This window comes from Artibeus jamaicensis, unplaced genomic scaffold (assembly GCF_021234435.1).
Source record: "Artibeus jamaicensis isolate MK-2021 breed Jamaican fruit bat unplaced genomic scaffold, CSHL_Jam_final contig_1128, whole genome shotgun sequence".
In the NCBI taxonomy this organism is placed as follows: Eukaryota; Metazoa; Chordata; class Mammalia; order Chiroptera; family Phyllostomidae; genus Artibeus; species Artibeus jamaicensis.
This window is the reverse complement of record NW_026521220.1, coordinates 643,754-661,300: the sequence shown is the minus strand read 5'-3', so window position 1 is coordinate 661,300 and position 17,547 is coordinate 643,754. Positions and strand designations below refer to the sequence as shown.

The following is a 17,547-nucleotide window of genomic DNA, read 5'->3' as shown; positions in this document are numbered from 1 at the left end:
CCGTGTCTGGGCTGCAGCAGGGGGTCTCAGTGTCTGGGGCTGCAGAACCTCGGCCTCACCTGCACCAGACTGTCTCAGGCCCAGGCACCTGGCCAAGGCTGAGCTGTGTGCTGCAGCCCAGGCAGTGCCTCTCCTGCCCCTGCCCCCCACAAGCCAGAGGAGGTTGAGGCTAGTTGTGTGTGTTCTCCCTGCCACGGCCAGTCCGGGAGGGGACCCCAGTCCCATCCACGTGAGGTCAGAAAGGCAGCAGTAGGTTGTGAACTAGGAAAGCCCAAGCCTTATGTGTTTCGGCAATTTTAATACATTCAAGAATATTTAATAGAACAAAATTAAAAAGTATCATCAGCAGAAGCCCGTGGGCAAGAGAAATAGAAATGTTAACTGGCCCTTTTGCAGTAAAGCTTATGCTTGAAGGGAGAAAAAGTGACTTTCTGGAAGCTTCATGTCACCTCAAAATCACCTCAAGAGTTATCATTTTCAGTTACATATGACCATCTAGAACCATCCGATAAAGCCAAGTGTTACAAGGATCCTATTGGAAGAAGCAATGAGTCACACTTCTGGAGTCTTCCCACCTGTGCTCCACATGCAGATGTGGGCAGCTCAGCCAGGTACCATCACATGGCCTGTTGGCAGGGAGACAGGCTGGTCCCCAGACAGGCTGAGCCCAGGCCAATCCCTCCCCTTGACCACCCTCTGCCCTGTCACAGGGCCCAGGGCACCATGCTGGACAAAGCCAGCCCATCAGCAGTGGCCACCCACCTCCAGAAGACACTGGGGACCCTGACAGCAGGAGCAGCCAGGGTTGGCTCACCTGGCTGGGAAGGGACAAAGGTGTGAACTACAGATCCAAGAAACATTATCGGCTTAAAGAAATTTTTAAGTCGATAATGATACTCTGCTGCCCTTTTCAGGACAACTCCCCATCCCGCCAACATAATAAATAAACAAACAAAAACCAGGGCTGCAGATTAGACACCCTGGGTCCAGACTAGGGCACAGGCCTCTGTGAGGGCAAATGGGAGCAAGGGGCGGGGGGGGCGGCGCCAAGGACCAGCTGTGGAGAGACACCAGTTGCTCTCACCAGAACAGCCCCTCAGTGGACAGCACCTGCCTACAGAGCAAACATAGAAGCAGAACCCAGGACTGGAGGATGGGGACAGGTATCCACTGAGGTCTGTCTGTGTGCTCAGGGGCTGGGCGCTGCTCACCAACCTCTCCTCCCTTAGCCAAAAGCAGGCATTTTACAAAAAGCCCCCTGCCAAGGCAGCAGCTGGAGCAGCCAGGTCGGGACATCTGGATGGGGTGGAAAGGCCTTCGCTAACCACCTGGTGACTGTGGCCAGCAGGCGGCACACACACAGCCTGTCTCATCACGGCCACCTCCTCTTTTAGGCTACAGATGCGTCGAACTCCTGGCTTAGAACATCACCCTTGAATGAAGAGGCCTCACCCCACGCCGGCCAGCGTCCTTCTGCAAATCCCCTCCTTGCACCTGCGGCTGGAGCAGCGAGCCTGCTTCTCCCGGTGGAAGCTCTTCCTCATGTCCCTTTCCAGGTGCTAAGCACAGCTGTGTGCTGGAAGCAACAGGACTTGGTATCATTGAAACAAAAAGCTACCATGTTAGGTGCACAGGAGACCTGGGCCCCATTTCCGAGGAGGGCCAAGGCCCAGTCTGAGAGCCAGTCCGACAGAACGCCTGTCAGACATGGCTCTGGTTCCAACTGTGTGGGTGGGGCTGTGGGGAGGCTGCCCGACGCCTGTAAGGTGGCTGGGGCGGCACGGCCGGGGACCAGCTCCATCCCCGGGCTGTGGCGGCTGCCCTTGCAAGGAGAGTTAAGGCACTTCCTTCAGTTCTGGCCCGGGAGGGTTGTATCTGGGCAACTCAGAGTGACTTTAAATTATACCGTCTGCGTTCCTGTGGGTTGTTTCGTTTTTTCTCCTGCGACCGCCAACTCCATTCCCGGCTTTTGCCATGCTCGTGTCCAGGTTTGGGTTTTATCTCTACGCTTACTAAAGCAGTTTACCTGTGGTGCTAATACAACAGGAGCTATTGTCCCTCGATATTGCTCGAGGAAAAAAAGTTTTTAAACTAGAGAATTCTTTATGATCAAGTCTTTTTTCCAGAACCCTACAGCCAGAGCTGCATTTACGAGACCCGTCAAGGCTGGAGGTCGGCAGAGCACCGGCGAGGGGCCCCTGGCCCGTCTCCCATCCACACAGGCGCAGCCCCGTGACTGGGGCGGTGGCAGCGGAGAACCCCGACTGTGAGTCGTCACCTGCGAGCTTGGTCTGAAAACATCTAAACTGCGTCGACTGTAACAGCCCTGCCACATGGAAGGGGTTGCTGTCCCACTGCTGTGGTGCCACACTCCTTCGAACCAAGCCCGAGTACAGAGCTGAGGCCCACTGCCTGGTGCTGGGGGGCAGGAACCTCTGCCGGGCACCGGGTTCCCTACTCAGTGTGCAGGGCAGTGGCACCTGCCCTGGCAAGTAGGCGGGAGTGCTGTGGCTTACTTAAGCTTTCACTACGCCCCTGTGAGCTGCCCACTAATGTAACCCCTCCCCCAAGTTCAGCTGTACACGAGCCTCATTTTAAATAGCCCGCAGCACTGACACAGGTCAGTGTTCTCTTCAGAAGAGGAGCTCCAGCTGCACATCAGCGTGCCCGCAGGGTGCTGAGTCCACTCTGACCTCTGACTGGACAGGTCGCGTGGAAGGTGCTTGGTTGAGCCATGGGCCATACAGACCCAAGTTCTCCCAATGTGGAGGTGCTGGGCTGAAGGCTCACACGCTTGGGGGCAGCCTACAGAGTTGCTGAAAGCTTTACGGGGCGCACAGCTACTGTTGGTGGTGTCGCCTGGTGACTGGGGAGGTCCTCTGGGCGCGCTCAGGTCTCGAAGTACTTGTAGATCGCCGTCACGTACAGCATCACGTTCTGCCAGTCGGGCCGCTCCGTTCGCACCATCTCATTGATGTCCTGGTGGGGGAGGAAGAGGCCTGGTTAGAACTGCATGCCTCCTCTCGGCTCATCTCCACGGCTTCCCCACCACAGCAGTGTGGGCTCGTGGGGCCGGGCAGGGCCTCAGAAGACTTTTGGTCTAAGCCCCATTGTACATGCCAAGGGCCTGCCAAGACACCCGCTCCCTGGGTGTCCGTGTCATCGCTAAACTGCCCAGCCCTGCTCAAGTCCCTCGCCGGGGTCACCTCCCTGCTCCCCAAGGCTGGGAGGGTTTCACCTCCTGGAACCCCTCCCCTGCCTGCCTCTCTTCTCAAACTCTCCCCGTGGTTGCTTCAGAGGGACCTTCCCACCCAGTTACCGTTCTGGGAAGGCCTGTGTGGGGCTCCAGGACTCAGCATTCTGATGCCCTTCCCGATGGCGGTGGTCTCAGACTACCAAAGGGACTGTTCTCTAACTGTCCTCTGCAGAACACCCGTGAGCTGTGAGCTGCTACCCAATGTGGGCACATGAACATGGGCAACCCCAGACGCTGGTGCCTGACCCGAGGTTTCCCGAAGACTGCCTGTAACCCCCCAAGGGGGCCCACGGGCAAGAACAGCACAGCTCTGAAGGTTCCCTGGGCGAGTACAGAAGAACACCATGTTTGCTCAATCTGAGAGTCTTGCCTAAATGTTTTTTAGGGTGGAGAACCTCCCACTTTTTATGTATTAGAACTTCACATGTAAGAATGTAAAATACCCCGATGGAGACCTCTGTGACTCCAGAAGCCGTGTTTACGGAGCGCTGCATGAGCACACCTGCGGTGTGAATACTTCCTCAAGTCGGGCGATGGGGCCCTAGAGCTGGGGAGATGGCACCTGAGGGAAAGCTTGGGGTCCCTGACCCGGACCCACGGGTTCTTCACTCTGTGGAAGCCCCCGAGCTGCGCCCTGATGACCCTGCAGATGGCACCTCGGCGCACAGCTCATCTCATGGCGGTTCCGGGTGCAGGGGGATCAGCTCTGCACCTGGGGGCAGCACCTCCTCCCAGCAAGTCGGACCCCGTGACGGGGAAAAGCCCGACGGAAGCGCATCTGGCACAAGGGCTGAAGCTGCCGAGCAGAGGCTTCAACAAGACCCTGAGACACACGTGTTTTCTACAGCCCACTTCTCGCTCTGGGAGTGGCAGTTTCCCATGACTCTTGTGAAGTGCAGAAGCCACTTGTTCAGCTTTTAAAGCCACCTTCCAGGACTTGGCACTCGCCCGCTCCCTCTGGTTTGGCAAATTAAGACAGACTGTTGGAATGTGCCTTTGATGGTGACATTCATACACTTGCTAGCACTCTTCTGACCAAGGACTCAGTGATGGAGGAAGGTGACGAAAGAAGCCTGGCTCGAGGTCACTGGGGCTGGAATGAAGGCCGCCCTCCCAACGTGGGGCACTTCCTGTGAGGCATAAAGTGCCCATGGGCAGGGTGGAACCCTGCCCGAGCCTGCACCAGCTCTTCCTCATCGGCTGCCACAGCACCCTGGCACCTCCCTGAGCAAAAGGCGAGCACGTCCTAATGGAAAGAAGGGCCTGGCAGGGACCCCTCAGGGGAGATAGGGACTCACCAGTGTGGATTTGATGCCGACACTCTCAGCCGCCTGGAAGGCCAAGGTGAAGTTCCTTCGCTGTAAAAGAAACCGTGTGACTGGGGTAGACACACAAGGCCAGGAGCAAGGTGACCCGGACTACATATGATGCCGGGGAAAGACGGATGCCCACCGCCTCCTGGCAGACGAGAGCGAACTGCAGGAGCGCTCTCAGAACTCCCAGCACTGTGCTTGCCACCCCTCCGCAGGGCCCTGCCGGCTCCACTTGACCAGTTGTGGAACGGTCCCCAAACCCTCATTCCTTCTTCACTACAGAAAAGGGTCGTTTCCAACACATCAGCCCATAGCCACGTGAACCCCAAAAGCTCACATGAAATAAGAAACACCCGTTAAAAGAGCTTCCTCACTGTGGGAGCCTCCAAGGGCTGTGTGAAGGGCACGAGGGGCTGATGCTGGGGTGCACAGGAGACAGGAGAAGAGCTTGAGCCCGGGCCCTCTCCCAGGGTCGATCTGGGCAGGGGCTGTTCCCTGACCCTGTCCCCAAGCAGCTCCCTAAGTGGGACGTCTTAGTACAGCCGGGCCTGCATGCAGAGGCGGTGGGAGACTGCCCTGCTGTGGTTGGCACTGCCTTGATCAGCCGTCCTTGGCCACTTCTTGGTGAACCCGATCGTTACTGTTGCCACCACAAGGACTGATGGCCCCTGCTAGGGGTGTCATTACCTGCGGAATTCCGGACTAGGCAAATGTCCCACACAAGGTGGGTCAGGGACTGGCTGGCTCAGCACAAGTAACCTAGACCCAGAATAAGAGCAAGCCAGAACGGGGCCACCGTAAGCCAGTACTGTGGCGTGTCAGATGCCAATGGTGTGGCCCCATCGACAGAAGGTGCTGCCTCCATGCCTCCTGCCCCACCCCCCTCCGTGGGGAGGGTGCCAGGAGCTGGGCTGCTTGCAGCCCGCCTCACCTTGTCTTGGCTGTTCAGTTCCTGGTACGGAATGTGGGCTGGGAGGTACGTGTGCAGAAGCGCACAGAAGGCCAGCCCGTCGTTCCAGCTGCTGCTGAAGTTTGTAATGTCAATATTCTGAAGGAAAATGAAAAACAAACGAAAAACACATAAGCAACATACACTGTGATCTTCCCAGACTGCTGAGGAGGGTGGAGGGGTCTGAGATGCCACAGGATGTCAAGTCCTGCTCAGGGCAAGCCTCTGGGGCAAGCCCAGTGTGCTGGGGGCCGGGTCTGGAGACCCACCTGCTGTCAGCGACCGGCCCCGTCACCCGAAGAACCTTGGGCACATGTCCTGCAGTTCTGCATGTGTCCCTCACGGAGCACTGGGGAATAGAGGGTCTAAGAAAAGTTCCAGTTTAGCCTGACCTCCCCTGCTAGGGACTCCAGGCAAATATTTACAGATATTTGGGGGGCTCTGTATTCTGAAGCCATCAGCAGCTGCCACTTTGCATTAGGAAACATGAGGAGCTGAGTAACACGGTGGCTGCGTGCTTCCCTGAGAGCCACCTCGACATGTAAGAGGCACCTTACTCCACATTCCAGTTAAATTATCTGCTAGTAACAAAGTAACCTACCATTCAGAACATTTTATTATATGGTAATGCAGTTTGCTAGGAGGTCGCCTTTATCCTTATTCGCAAAAATTGTTTTGAGGATAAAACTACACAATGAAATTCTGGAAATTCTCACACTTTACAAAAATGCTACAAAAATGAGCAAGAGAGCACTTCCCACACCCTTCCTGTTTTCGTCTCACTGTTGACTTCATGCCACCTTCAGCTGCAGTAGGAGTTCACTTCCCAGCTGACTGGGAAAGACCACGCTGTATTACTGAAGGCAGGGGCCTGCTCCTGGGGCCCGGTTCCTACTCCTCCCAGGACCCAGCGATGACAGAACAGCACAGTGCTGTTCCCATCTGCAGCAACATGCAGGTTTGCCCAGTCTGCCATCCCTGACCCCTTCTCAGGGCTGACACAGAGTGGGGGACCTGCGGCTCACGGATGAGGGGCAGGAGGGGAGGATGGGAACTAGGCCCGGTGACAGCCCTTCATGGGCAACTTTTCACAAGTTCTGTTATCTCATGACTGGCCCCTAACCGTGAGCACCTGGAATGCTGCCCTCTGGGGTCTTTCACTCAAACACAGGCCTTCTGAAGAGCGGCAGCTCCATGGGCAATTATTTCAGAGGTCATTCCTCTTGTAACCACAGACCTGGTCGGGAGGCACTGTTCACCAACTGCTCTGAGGAGTTACCAGATCACAGCACAAAGGGCTGCGAACCTGCCAAGCACCATGGGGAAAAGTTGCAGTGAGCGTGCAGCCAATGTGCCACCTGACAGTGGTACACCTGCCAGCTGCCCAGTGACACCAAACAAAGGGTCCTGGTAAGACCCCCTGCTCAGTGCTGTGGTTGGTGCTCAGGCTTCCTGGCCTTGCAGACACGGCCCACCCCCCACAGTCCTGATGGCCTGGCCACCCTCCACGGGCCTCTGCAATGACAGCAACAGCAGCCAGCACCTCCCGGGACGGGGCGGCGACCAACGCTGACAGGTACTGCCAGTAACTGCCCACCACGCACCTTTCATCTGATCCGACACCCTGGAAGCAGCCATCCAGGGGTGTCAGCTCCATCTAGGAAACCAGGACCACGAAGGAAGTGACCTGTCCAAGGTGCTAGGCTGACAGCAGGTGGACAGGGATGGGAACCCTTATCCCAAACATCCTATAGACAGTAAGTCACTGAGTTCTCACAATACCCAGGAGCGTTTAAGGGACCGGGGGCCCAGAGAGGCCCAAATCATATGGCTGATCTGGGTGACCATTCAAACTCAAGTCTAAGTCCCAAGACTGCGCTTTCCCAGTCCCCATCACTAAGGCCCCTAATGAAAAAGCCAAGGATACTAGGCTTATCACATGGACGGCAAAGAGCTTCTTACTGATAGGTCCCAGTTCTGTGCAAGGGCCACGGCAGCATGTGCTGCTGAGGACTCCCAACCCCTGCCCCCGGAGGTCACGTTCACTTCTGGAGGAAAACAAACCCCCACTTCCTGCTGCTGTGGCCCCTTCTCCGGCTCCCTGAAAGGCAGGCGTCTCTGGCAGAGTCGCCTACGTGCCTAGTGTCACCATGCCTCACGGCTGCTGAGGCTCCTGCACGAGAGGAAACCGCTGCACCCCAGCTCCCCAGCTGTGGGAACCCTGGCCTTCCCCTGCTTCCTCAAGACAAACCCAGCCCCAAACCTGGAATCTTTAGTCAGAGCGGCAACCTCATTTAGAAAACATGCCACAGCAATTTAAAGAAAGCGGAAACAATGGCTTCTTGAGTTCCAGGGTGGGGGGAGTTAACTTTTAAGTATCTGACAACCAGACTTCCAAATCAAAACAACTCAGGCCCAAATTCAGGCTGGCTGGCCAGAGTAACCATCTTCCTTACACGAGGGGAGGCTGGATAGAAGCCAGGCGGGGCATCCCACCCAACAGGCACAAAACCCAAGGAGGGTCTCAGAGCGCTCCCCTCACCGCTCCACCCCTAACCTGGTCCAGAGAACCCTGGGGGACGGGCCAGGCCTGAACCCGAGGTGTTCCATGGAAGTGGGGAAAAGCCCTCAGTCTGAGAGAGCAGGCCTGCTCCCTCTGCTCCCCGTCTATTTACTTGTTTTTAACGTTTAAGGCTGAAAAAAATGAACTACTACAAAATTACACAGACATAATATGGAAGTGCACAAGCAATAAATCTGGTTGTCTGGGGCTGAAAAGTACAGTGAATATAGGGGAGCCCCCTGGCCTCTCTGGAGCCCTCAATCCCATAGCCGTCACAATCCATTAGTATAATGATGGGTTTGCAGAAATAAAAATGTCTGTGTGAGAGGCACAGAACTATTAAACAGCTAGAGGAACAGATGTTCCCACAGGAGCCAGCTCCTTCCCACTCGTTGAAGACCACTCACCCCACAGCCGGGACCAGAGCCCGGCGAGGCCCATGAGTGGGCTCCCGACTTCCAGGGCAGAGCAGTGACAGAGCGGTGACCCCAGGGCCCTAGCTGGGCTTCCTTGGTGATGGAGGCCAGGGGACAGACGTGCTTACTGGCTGCCTCTAGATTCGGCCTCTTGCCATCTCCCCTCCTCACTCCTCTGCTCCCTGCCTGGATTCCACGAAAAGGCTGCGTGAGTGAGGTCTGGGGCTACACCCTCCCTTGCTGCTTTCTGCGCAGGGCACAGGTAGTTCGCTTTGCCTGTCACTTCCTGGTCCCTGCAATTCATGATTGCTTTACCTGCCCACCAGGGCAGCCCAGGTAAGATGGTGAGGTGTTATCACTATGAAACTAACTGTAAGGTGATTTGCACATGTGAGGGTTCTTATGGTTTTGTTGTTTCCTTGTTGCAGAGAAGATAGAAAGACACTTTGTAGAGATGGCACCAATCCCGTTCTTGGACAAGAGGCAACACAATCCCTGACAAGGTCCCCAGGCCGCTCTTCCCGCACTGAAGGCCCTGCTCTTGGCCACAGGGTTGCATCTCTGCTGGCACTCGCTGTACTAACGTAACTGGTAAGCCTCCGCCGCGCCCTGGGGCTGTCATGTAGATCTACGGAGCAACCTCTGTGGTGTCTGGAGTGGGCGAGGAGCAGGACTGAGGCCTCGGACCAAGGCTCTTGGAACCTGCTCACATAAAAACTGTGCAGAGGGGAAGCAGCCTCCAGTAGGACACACAGAGCAGCCAGACAGGTGGGAGAAAAGCCAGAAGTCAAAGGCAGAGAGAGTTAAAATGGTCAATAGCATTAGTGCTGCTGAGAGGACAAGAAGACTTGAAAAGTGTCTTAAATTAACATCTGGGTTGCCATTCATCATGGTGAGCAATGGCAAATTATTATGGGAAGAACACTTATAAAGCTTTTTAAAAACCACCTAAGTGATATGGAATAGTTTTACAACTTTCGCAGACTTTTTACATGTTTATTTCTCAAAGGTTGTCAAAAATAGAATTTCTATTTTCAAAAGTGGCATTTTCAGGGTGTTAAGGAAAGGCACTGATTTTAAAATGCACCCTCCAATACACCTCCCTCCAGGCAGAAGGCCCGGTTGGTTATGCTCCGCAGATTAACCACGATGCTGGCGGCAGGGTCGAGGGCCTTTCTCTCTGCATGCATCCTGACTCTGTTACTGACAGCTTCTGGAGTAGGCCAGCCGGTCCCTTTAAAAGAAACTATTCTCTGTACAGAGAATAAGTAGCATAGACAATGGGAGAACATAGGGGGAGGGCAAGAGTAGTGTGGGACTTATGATGCATGGACATGAACTAAAGGGGGGAAATGTGGGTGGGAGGGGGTGTGCAGGGTAGAGGGGAATGAAGGGGAGAATGGGACAACTGTAATGGCATAATCAATAAAAATATATTTTTTTAAAAAGGAACTATTCTTATAGCCCCAAACTCGCTGTTTTGAGGGGAACATGCCCACTCACGGGGGGGGGCACAGGACTGTCCACCCTTCACTGTTCACAGGCAATGGCACTAGGCTCTCTAAGGATACAACTTTCTTTTAAACTAGAGATACACAGGGGTTACAATGAAAGTTCCTAATCAATGAACTCGGATTCCGCATTCAGTTTCCAGGCCACTGTGGGGCTCTTCTGCTGTACCAGCCAAGTCCGTGCTCCCATGAGGGCAGGTGCAGACAAGAGGGTTATGATGTGGGCCAGAACAAAGTCTGAAAAGCCCAGAGCACAGACTCCAGAAGATGAGCGCTCCGCCCCACCTTCTCTTAACGGCACGTGCCCTTCCACTCAGGACACACTGCCCGAGATCCTTTGAGGCAGACACGCATGGCCCGTCTCACGGGGCTGCCTGCTGTCCTGTTCACACAAAAACTCAGACTTGTAAAACTGCCGGACGCCCTCACAGCCTCTGTGGAACTGGCTGGGCATTTTCTACTCGCTGCTGCTTGAGCTGAGACAGAGCCCTCTCCTGCTCCCGTGACTTTAGAGATGACGCTGTCCTCTGTGGCCCTCAGGTGGGCCCCACTTCCATGTGGCTTTTATGCAGGAAGAGTTGAGGGGTGGGGTATGAAAGCCAAGAAATTACACAGATCTCCACTAAAAAAAGTCACAGAACATCTTAAAATGTCTTAATTTGTCTGAAGTTTAGTTAAGGGCCATAAAATATACCCCCAAATACCACATGTTCTTTAAACAGTTATCAAAGTTCTGATCTATTTAAGGAAATGCCACTTTTATGGGTACAGGGCAAGATGCCAGAAACCATGATTCATCCCTCTCCGACACACACCCCGACTTCCTTCTGTAGGTCCACAGGGCCGACACGAGCAGGTGCAGGTCCTTCCCATGGCTGATTACGGGGGATGTGACAGGCTGGGGGTCGGAGCCCCGCCTTCAGGAGGTAGGAGTGAATTACAAACAAAACCCCCACCCATGGTGCCTCAGCCGCCTCAGCCCCAGATCATGAGCAGGGTGTGCAGGGGTGTGTGTGAATCACAGTGAAGCAGGTAGGGTGCCCCTTTTTCTCTGTGGTATGGTGGTGGACGTAATGTCCAAAAGGAGGAAAATACTCATCAAGAGACAGTTTTCACCACTGCCAGTAGTGACCGTTGAATATGGAAGGCCCAGAAGGCCCTGGAAGTGACAAGCGGAAGCCCAGGGCTGCCTGGCTGTAAACCGGCAGACCTGCCCTGGCTGCAGACCTACGGTGTCTGAGGGGGCTGAGCCAAGCTCCGTTCCAGGTCAGGGAAGGGGAGGTGGCGTGTGTCCAGGGAGCGGGGGTCTGAGGCTTGCCCACCAGGCAGTCCAAGTGTTAAAGGGGGAGGTAGGAAGGGAGCCAGGGCAGGCAGCCCAGGGGGAGCCGCCAACCCTGAAGACAGAGTTCTGCTTCTTGTGTCCCAGAAGTGGGAGGAAGGTTCCAGTAAGGACCCTCCATCCTCACTGGGCATCAGAATCCCCTGCAAAGCCTTTTCAAGGTGACGTATGCTTGGCTCTGCTCTAAGGAGGCTGGTCTGCTGACATGGGCATTGTTTTCTTTAAGGGCCCCGAGGACTTGAGTGTGCAGTCAAGAGGCAGGACCACACTCTAAAAACTAAAGGTGGCTGGAAGTACAACAGATGGGAACTTCTAAAAACTCAAATCCCTGAGTTCGTAATGATGCTCCTGGAAGTGTGATGGCCCAGCCTGGAGATCGCTCAGGAACCTGAGTGCTGGCAGACCGGGGAGAGGGGAGTGTCGGCTGAAGCTTTCCGGACCACACTGGCCACCAGGACAAGCAAACAGCTAGTGGAACATCTCTGCAAAGAGGTTCTAAGGAATGGAGGAGAGTGGCTGATGGAGTCAGAATGGTGCCGTGTGCCGAAAACGATTCCAATGGCAGTGACACCACAAAGAGAGAGAGAGCAGGGCCCACCTGACTCTCCCGAGAGAGACACACCCCGTGGCACAGGCCTCTCTGCAACCGCCCCGAACGGCAGGCGTCTAACCTCTAGCTCCCCGCAGTTTCCCCTGGGACAGCGCCATGGGCTGCAGTCAGTGGAACCTGAAGAGAAAAGCTCAGTGGGACACACAACCCACATCCTTCCAAAGGACAAACTGAAGGGGGAAAAAGTGGGGAGTAGGGGGCAGCAGATTTAAGAAGAAAACATTTAAAAGAGGCATATTATCTAGATGCAATTTGTGAACCTTACTTGTGCATTAATTCAAGCAAATCGACTGTAAAACCTATTTCATCGGAAGCTGGAGCTGCGTCTGAGCACATGGTGACACTGAGTGGCCGGGTTCTTCGCTCTGGAGTCATCCAGGTGGGACGGAAGCAGGAGGGGCATCTTACTATTCTTTTACTTTAATAAATATTTGAAAATTTCCATGAAAAACAAACCTATGATTCAACAACAGATAGACAAACAACCCAACTGCCAAATGTAAAGACAGGCAAAGGACCGGAATACACATTTCTCCTATACAGAAGTGCACATTTCTACCTGAGACGACAGACCAATAACACTTGAGAACATGCTCGACTCCGTCAGTCAAAACTTACATTTCCCTACCACTTCATACCCACTAGGAAGCATATTATTTTTAAAAAGTGGAGGAAAACCAAGTGCTAGAGACGGTGTAGAGAAATTAGAACCCTCGTACCACGTGCACTGCTGGTGGGAGTGAAAAATGGCGCAGACACCAGAGAAGTCTAGCAGTCCACCCACAGCTAAACTTGGAATTATCACATGACCTCGCAATGGCACCCTAGACCCTGGGCACCTGAAAGAACTGAAAACGAGCGTTGAAATAAACACCCACACAGGAGTGTCGCAGCTGCCACGGCCGAAAGGCAGAAGCGACCCAATGTCTCCTGCCAAAGAAACGGAGACAAAACACGTATATCCACACGATGCATTTCTGAGCCATGAAAAGAAATGAAGTGCTGACTGATGCTACACCGTGGACAAATCCTGAAGCATTATGTACACTAAGTGAAAGCTATTTACAAAGGTCACATGTCATTCCATTTACATAAAGTATCCAGAGTAGCAAAGTCCAGTGACAGAAGGCAGACCAGCGGAAGTCGGGGGCCGGGGGGCCTGGCCAATGGGGGTGACTGACACCTAATGGCATGGGGGTGTCCAACCATGGAAAGTCTGGAGTTTGACAGGGGTGGTGGGTGCACAGTGCTGTGAATATACTTCATGTCTTTGGACTGTAGACTTAAGAATGACACGGTGGTCCACCTGCCATGTATATTTTACCACAACAATAAAAACGGGCAGACATTCTTCAGTAGCTCGTGCTTAACAGCACTAGATACCAGGCAGATCCCATGAGCAATGACTTTATCCTAGAACATCTCCTGAGAAGCGACACGCTTCAACATAATGACTCATGAGTGAGTTTTATGGGAATTATTAAAGTCAAGCTTAAATTAAAAAAAAAAATTCTTAAAAACAAACAAAGCAGCTACAGGTAAGAGGCAGGGTATCAATCTGCTCCCTTTAGCACCAGGATAAATTGAGCAACTCTGGTAAATCCAAAGGAGCCTGGTGAGGGGTCCTCTGTGACCAGCTGTGCCCGAGTCCAAGGGGCAGCTGCCTGTGACTCTGTGAGAGAAGTGGCCTCATTTAACCACTGCAATGCTGTCCAACAGGCTCAGAGTGGGGAGCACACTTCAGGATGCAGCTCCAACCGTATGAACGCTTCACGAAAACTCAACCTGCGGTGTGCTACTCCACTGGGGTTTAATATGCTCTAACTGTTTTGTGTCAGATGAACCTATTGGGAGGGGACAGTTCAGAATAAGTCAGCAAACATCACCCTAAGAGACAGGATTAGTGTCCCCACATGCCCCCCACAAACCCCCTAAAGGAGACTTCTGTGGGAGCGCCCACAGGAACCATGACAGCTGCTTTCTGAAAATTCACGACATTGAGACTAGGAATGACAGTGGACAAGTGCGGCTGGCCACATCACAGCTGATTCATGAACCTCGGGTGGGTTGTGAGCACTTTCACTAGTGGCTCAGGAATTAGCTCTGCCTTGTCTAGATGTAATTCTGCTTCAGCAGGGGTCATCACTCACTAAAATGCAATTTTGACTACAGGAGACGATCACAGTGATCCTCAAGCGACACGCACCCTGTGCGTGCTCTGGTGAAGGGCTTGGGCAAAAGAAGAAGGGAGGAAGCTGTGTCTTGTCACCTCAATCTCCAAATGCTTCCTGAGAACGGGTATGTTTGAGAAGGAACTTAAGCACTCCATCTACGGGACAAAAGTCACCAACGCTGTACAGAGGCTCGACGCAGATGCAACTGGGCGGTGGGGATCCTGCAGGTCGCCAGAGTAAGCGGCCGCAGCGCACAGGAAACCTGGTTCGAACCCACGTCTTCTCGAAGAAAAGGCTCTGCGGGCTCTGCTGGAACCTTCTGGTGACAGGAAGGAAGGTCTTTACCTCAGAAGGCTGACTTCTCCTCCACTTTCAGTTTAGGAAATTCTTCATATCAATGTGAAAGCCACATCCCTGCAGATAATTATCTGAGAAGTAGCGGAGAGCTGAGGGATCATGGGTTTCAGAGTTCCACAGACCTGGGCCTTGAATGCTGGGGCCACTTTGCCCCACCTACAGAACTGGCCACACAGTGTAACCTGGAGGAGCCACACCTTTCTCATATGCAAAGTGGGAAAAATACCCAAGTATGAGGATTTAATACGACAGATCTGTACGGGGCATGAAGCAGAGTCTCTGGTGGGAATGTGGCATGTACTTACCGCCCCTTCCCTCATACCCTGAGACAGTGCTGACTCCGCCTTCTAAATCACTCATGAGTGTGAAATGGGGCTGCTCCTCATGCCCAGGAAAGAGCTCAGGGCACCAGAGGACAGTCACACTGATTTCGAGTCCCTTCAGGACACCTGCCACTGGGCCAGGTTTGATGGCTCTGTGAGTGGTCACAAAGACCTCCACCACGGGTCCTGATGCACCTGCTACAGTGCACAGCACTCGTAAGAGTGCTTCTGGCTTCTCTCTGGCTGGTTCTCCACTAAGCACTGAACAGAAAACCCGGCACACTCTTCAGCACTCAGCGAAGGTTTGGTGAGTAACGTGCAGTTTAAGAAAACACCGAGGGAAAGTAGGGAGAATCCGGAGGATATGAAAGCTTCAGTGTAGAGATAGGATTAAACAAAAAGGCCCCCACTTCTAAAAATGAAGGCGGCTAGAATAAGAAAGGATAGACACAGCGGTATCTCTGGACTCATCTGAATACCCTTAGATTTAAAAAATACAATTTATGCAAAAAGGGTACTACTACACGGAGACTGGAGTACGCTACCCATTGGATTCAGAGAAAGGTTCAGACTGCAGCACTGGTGGGAAACCCGAGCAGGCAAGGTGCCTCTGGACGTGTCCTCACTCTCCTGCACTCCCGTTCCACGGGAAGATCGACTGCTCGCCCCTCAAACACTTTCTGACGTGCGTCCAGACAGAACTCGAGCCTGGAAGGACTATTGGTCTTCCCCGGCTGGCACTTCCCATTTCCGAAATCACAGGTAAATACATTTTATCTGATTCAGGGCAACAAAGTACAAGGCAGACTGGACAAGGAGTGGCCACGGTCATGCAGCAGCTCAGGAAGGAAGTGACCGCAGGAAGGAGATGCTCAATATGCTGTCCTCAACGTAAGATGAACTTATTTTAGTGCTTGCAGCACAGACTAAAGTGTTCTTTTAAATTTGCCAGTGCATTCATTTCCACACCTACCAGGTACCATTCTGGCAGAGGGAAAATGGCAAAACATCTAAAAAACATCACGCACCTGTGGCACCACCCACTCTCTCGTCCCTGTCTCCAGAGCCCCAAACTCGAGGGCTAATGTACCTTTCCTGCAGTGCAACAGGCAAAGAGAAATGGGAGGACACTTCTAATCCCCTGGACCACAGGTACCCCGGCCCACGCAGTGGGAGAGCGTGACGGCAAGGGGGGCCTGTGCTCTATAAGGGCCTGTGTGGGACACTTTCTCCTGACCCCATACTTAACTTTTTCTGGTTTTATTTCACACACATGGTGGTTACAAGCCCTTTTTGTTGGTTTCTTTGTATAAAAACCCATTAGAAGGTAGCCAGAGAGTGGGCGTTGAGGCCCGAAAGGAGGGTTACGATGGCAGATGAGAGAAATATAAAGGCCCCTCAAAACTGGATTCTACTCAGCACAGCAATGGAAGTTTGTAACTGTAAGTCAGGAAGAACATTAAGCTATATCCAGGAAAAGGTATGATTTTAAAAGGCCTAGAACTAGTATGTTCCAGAAATAATTTTGGAAGTTCCTTAAAGGCAAAGGTCATCCTCTGGACTGCATTACACCCCTCCTTGTAGTTCATGACCTCTGAACACACCTAGTGTTAGTTAGAGTTAACGATCGATTGAGAGCCAAAAAAATTTAAAGGAAAATTTCTACCAGTTCAGATGATTGAGGAGAGAGTCTGCACTACAAAGATACATCCACAGGAAGCCTCGCCTCTCGGCAGGCAGAACTCTCAGGAATCACTGTCACTCTGTCACTGTGGCCAAGAATGGAACCTTGCCCGACACAACACCGTAAGGTCTGACACCAAGCCCAGCAAGGCCACACACTGCGTTGCCTCCCCCCCCCCCCCCCCAGTCACTCTCCTCTCCAGAAAGCCACGGTGAATAGTGCAGTGCATTCTACTGACAGGAATCCAAAGTCCATCCATCTGCAATCTATCAAAGTGTCTCTTCCATCAAACTATTGCTCTTTTTTCTCTCTGCCTGGAAACATCCCTCCCTGGGAGATAGGGGTGACCTCCCCCTTTCACCTCTGGTGTCACGTGGCAGCTCTCAATTCTGTCACTCTATCACATGCCATCCCTCGCAGCTCAGAGTGCACAGGATGAAACAGAACCTCACTCACAGCTTCCACCAACACCAACTCAGAATGGATTACAGACCTTAGTATAAACCTGAAACTACACAACTTCTGGGAAAAGACAGAAAAAAAATTTTGGAACCTTAGGTTAGGCAAAAGTCTCTGAAAAGCATGTATGCTCCATAAAAGGGAAAAACAGATGAGTAAGTTACATGGCATCAAAGCAAGAGCTTCCGCGCTCCGAAGACACTTTTAAGACACTAAAACACCAAGTCACAGACTGGGAGGAAATACGTCAAATCACGTATTTATAAAGAACTTGTTCCCAGAATATTTGAAAGATATCTCAAAACTCAAGAAAACAAACGACGTGGTAAGAAATTGGGCAAAAGATCTGAACAGATACTCCCCCACGAAAGATATGTGGATGGCAGATGAGTGCACAGAAGGATGCTCAAAACCACGGACTCACAGGCAACTGCAAGGGGAGCCGCGATGAGCAGTCATTGCACGCCTACTGTGACGGCTGGAGGCCGACCACATCCAACCTTGGCAAGGAGGTAAAGGGGCCGGGACACTCACACACCACAGGTGGGAATACGAAAATGGCGCAGTCACTTTGGAAGACGGTCTGGCAACTT

The 17,547-nt window shown here is 52.9% G+C and overlaps 1 protein-coding gene across 3 annotated transcripts in view; it reads right to left on the bottom strand.

Annotated features, from left to right (window-relative positions):
• Positions 1–252: 252 nt before the first annotated feature.
• SPECC1L (sperm antigen with calponin homology and coiled-coil domains 1 like) overlaps positions 253–17,547 on the bottom strand; it is a 109,776-nt gene continuing 92,481 nt past the window's right edge. For 2 of the 3 annotated variants that reach the window (XM_037158727.2, XM_053664494.1), the window contains exons 14-16: positions 5,501–5,617; positions 4,555–4,614; positions 253–2,979 (exon numbers count right to left, since the gene is read on the bottom strand). In XM_037158727.2, the coding sequence (XP_037014622.2) occupies positions 2,890–2,979; positions 4,555–4,614; positions 5,501–5,617 (267 nt within the window). In that variant the 3' untranslated portion in view covers positions 253–2,889. The remainder of the gene's footprint in view (positions 2,980–4,554; positions 4,615–5,500; positions 5,618–17,547) is intronic. The other variant, XM_053664497.1, reaches the window with a different exon arrangement.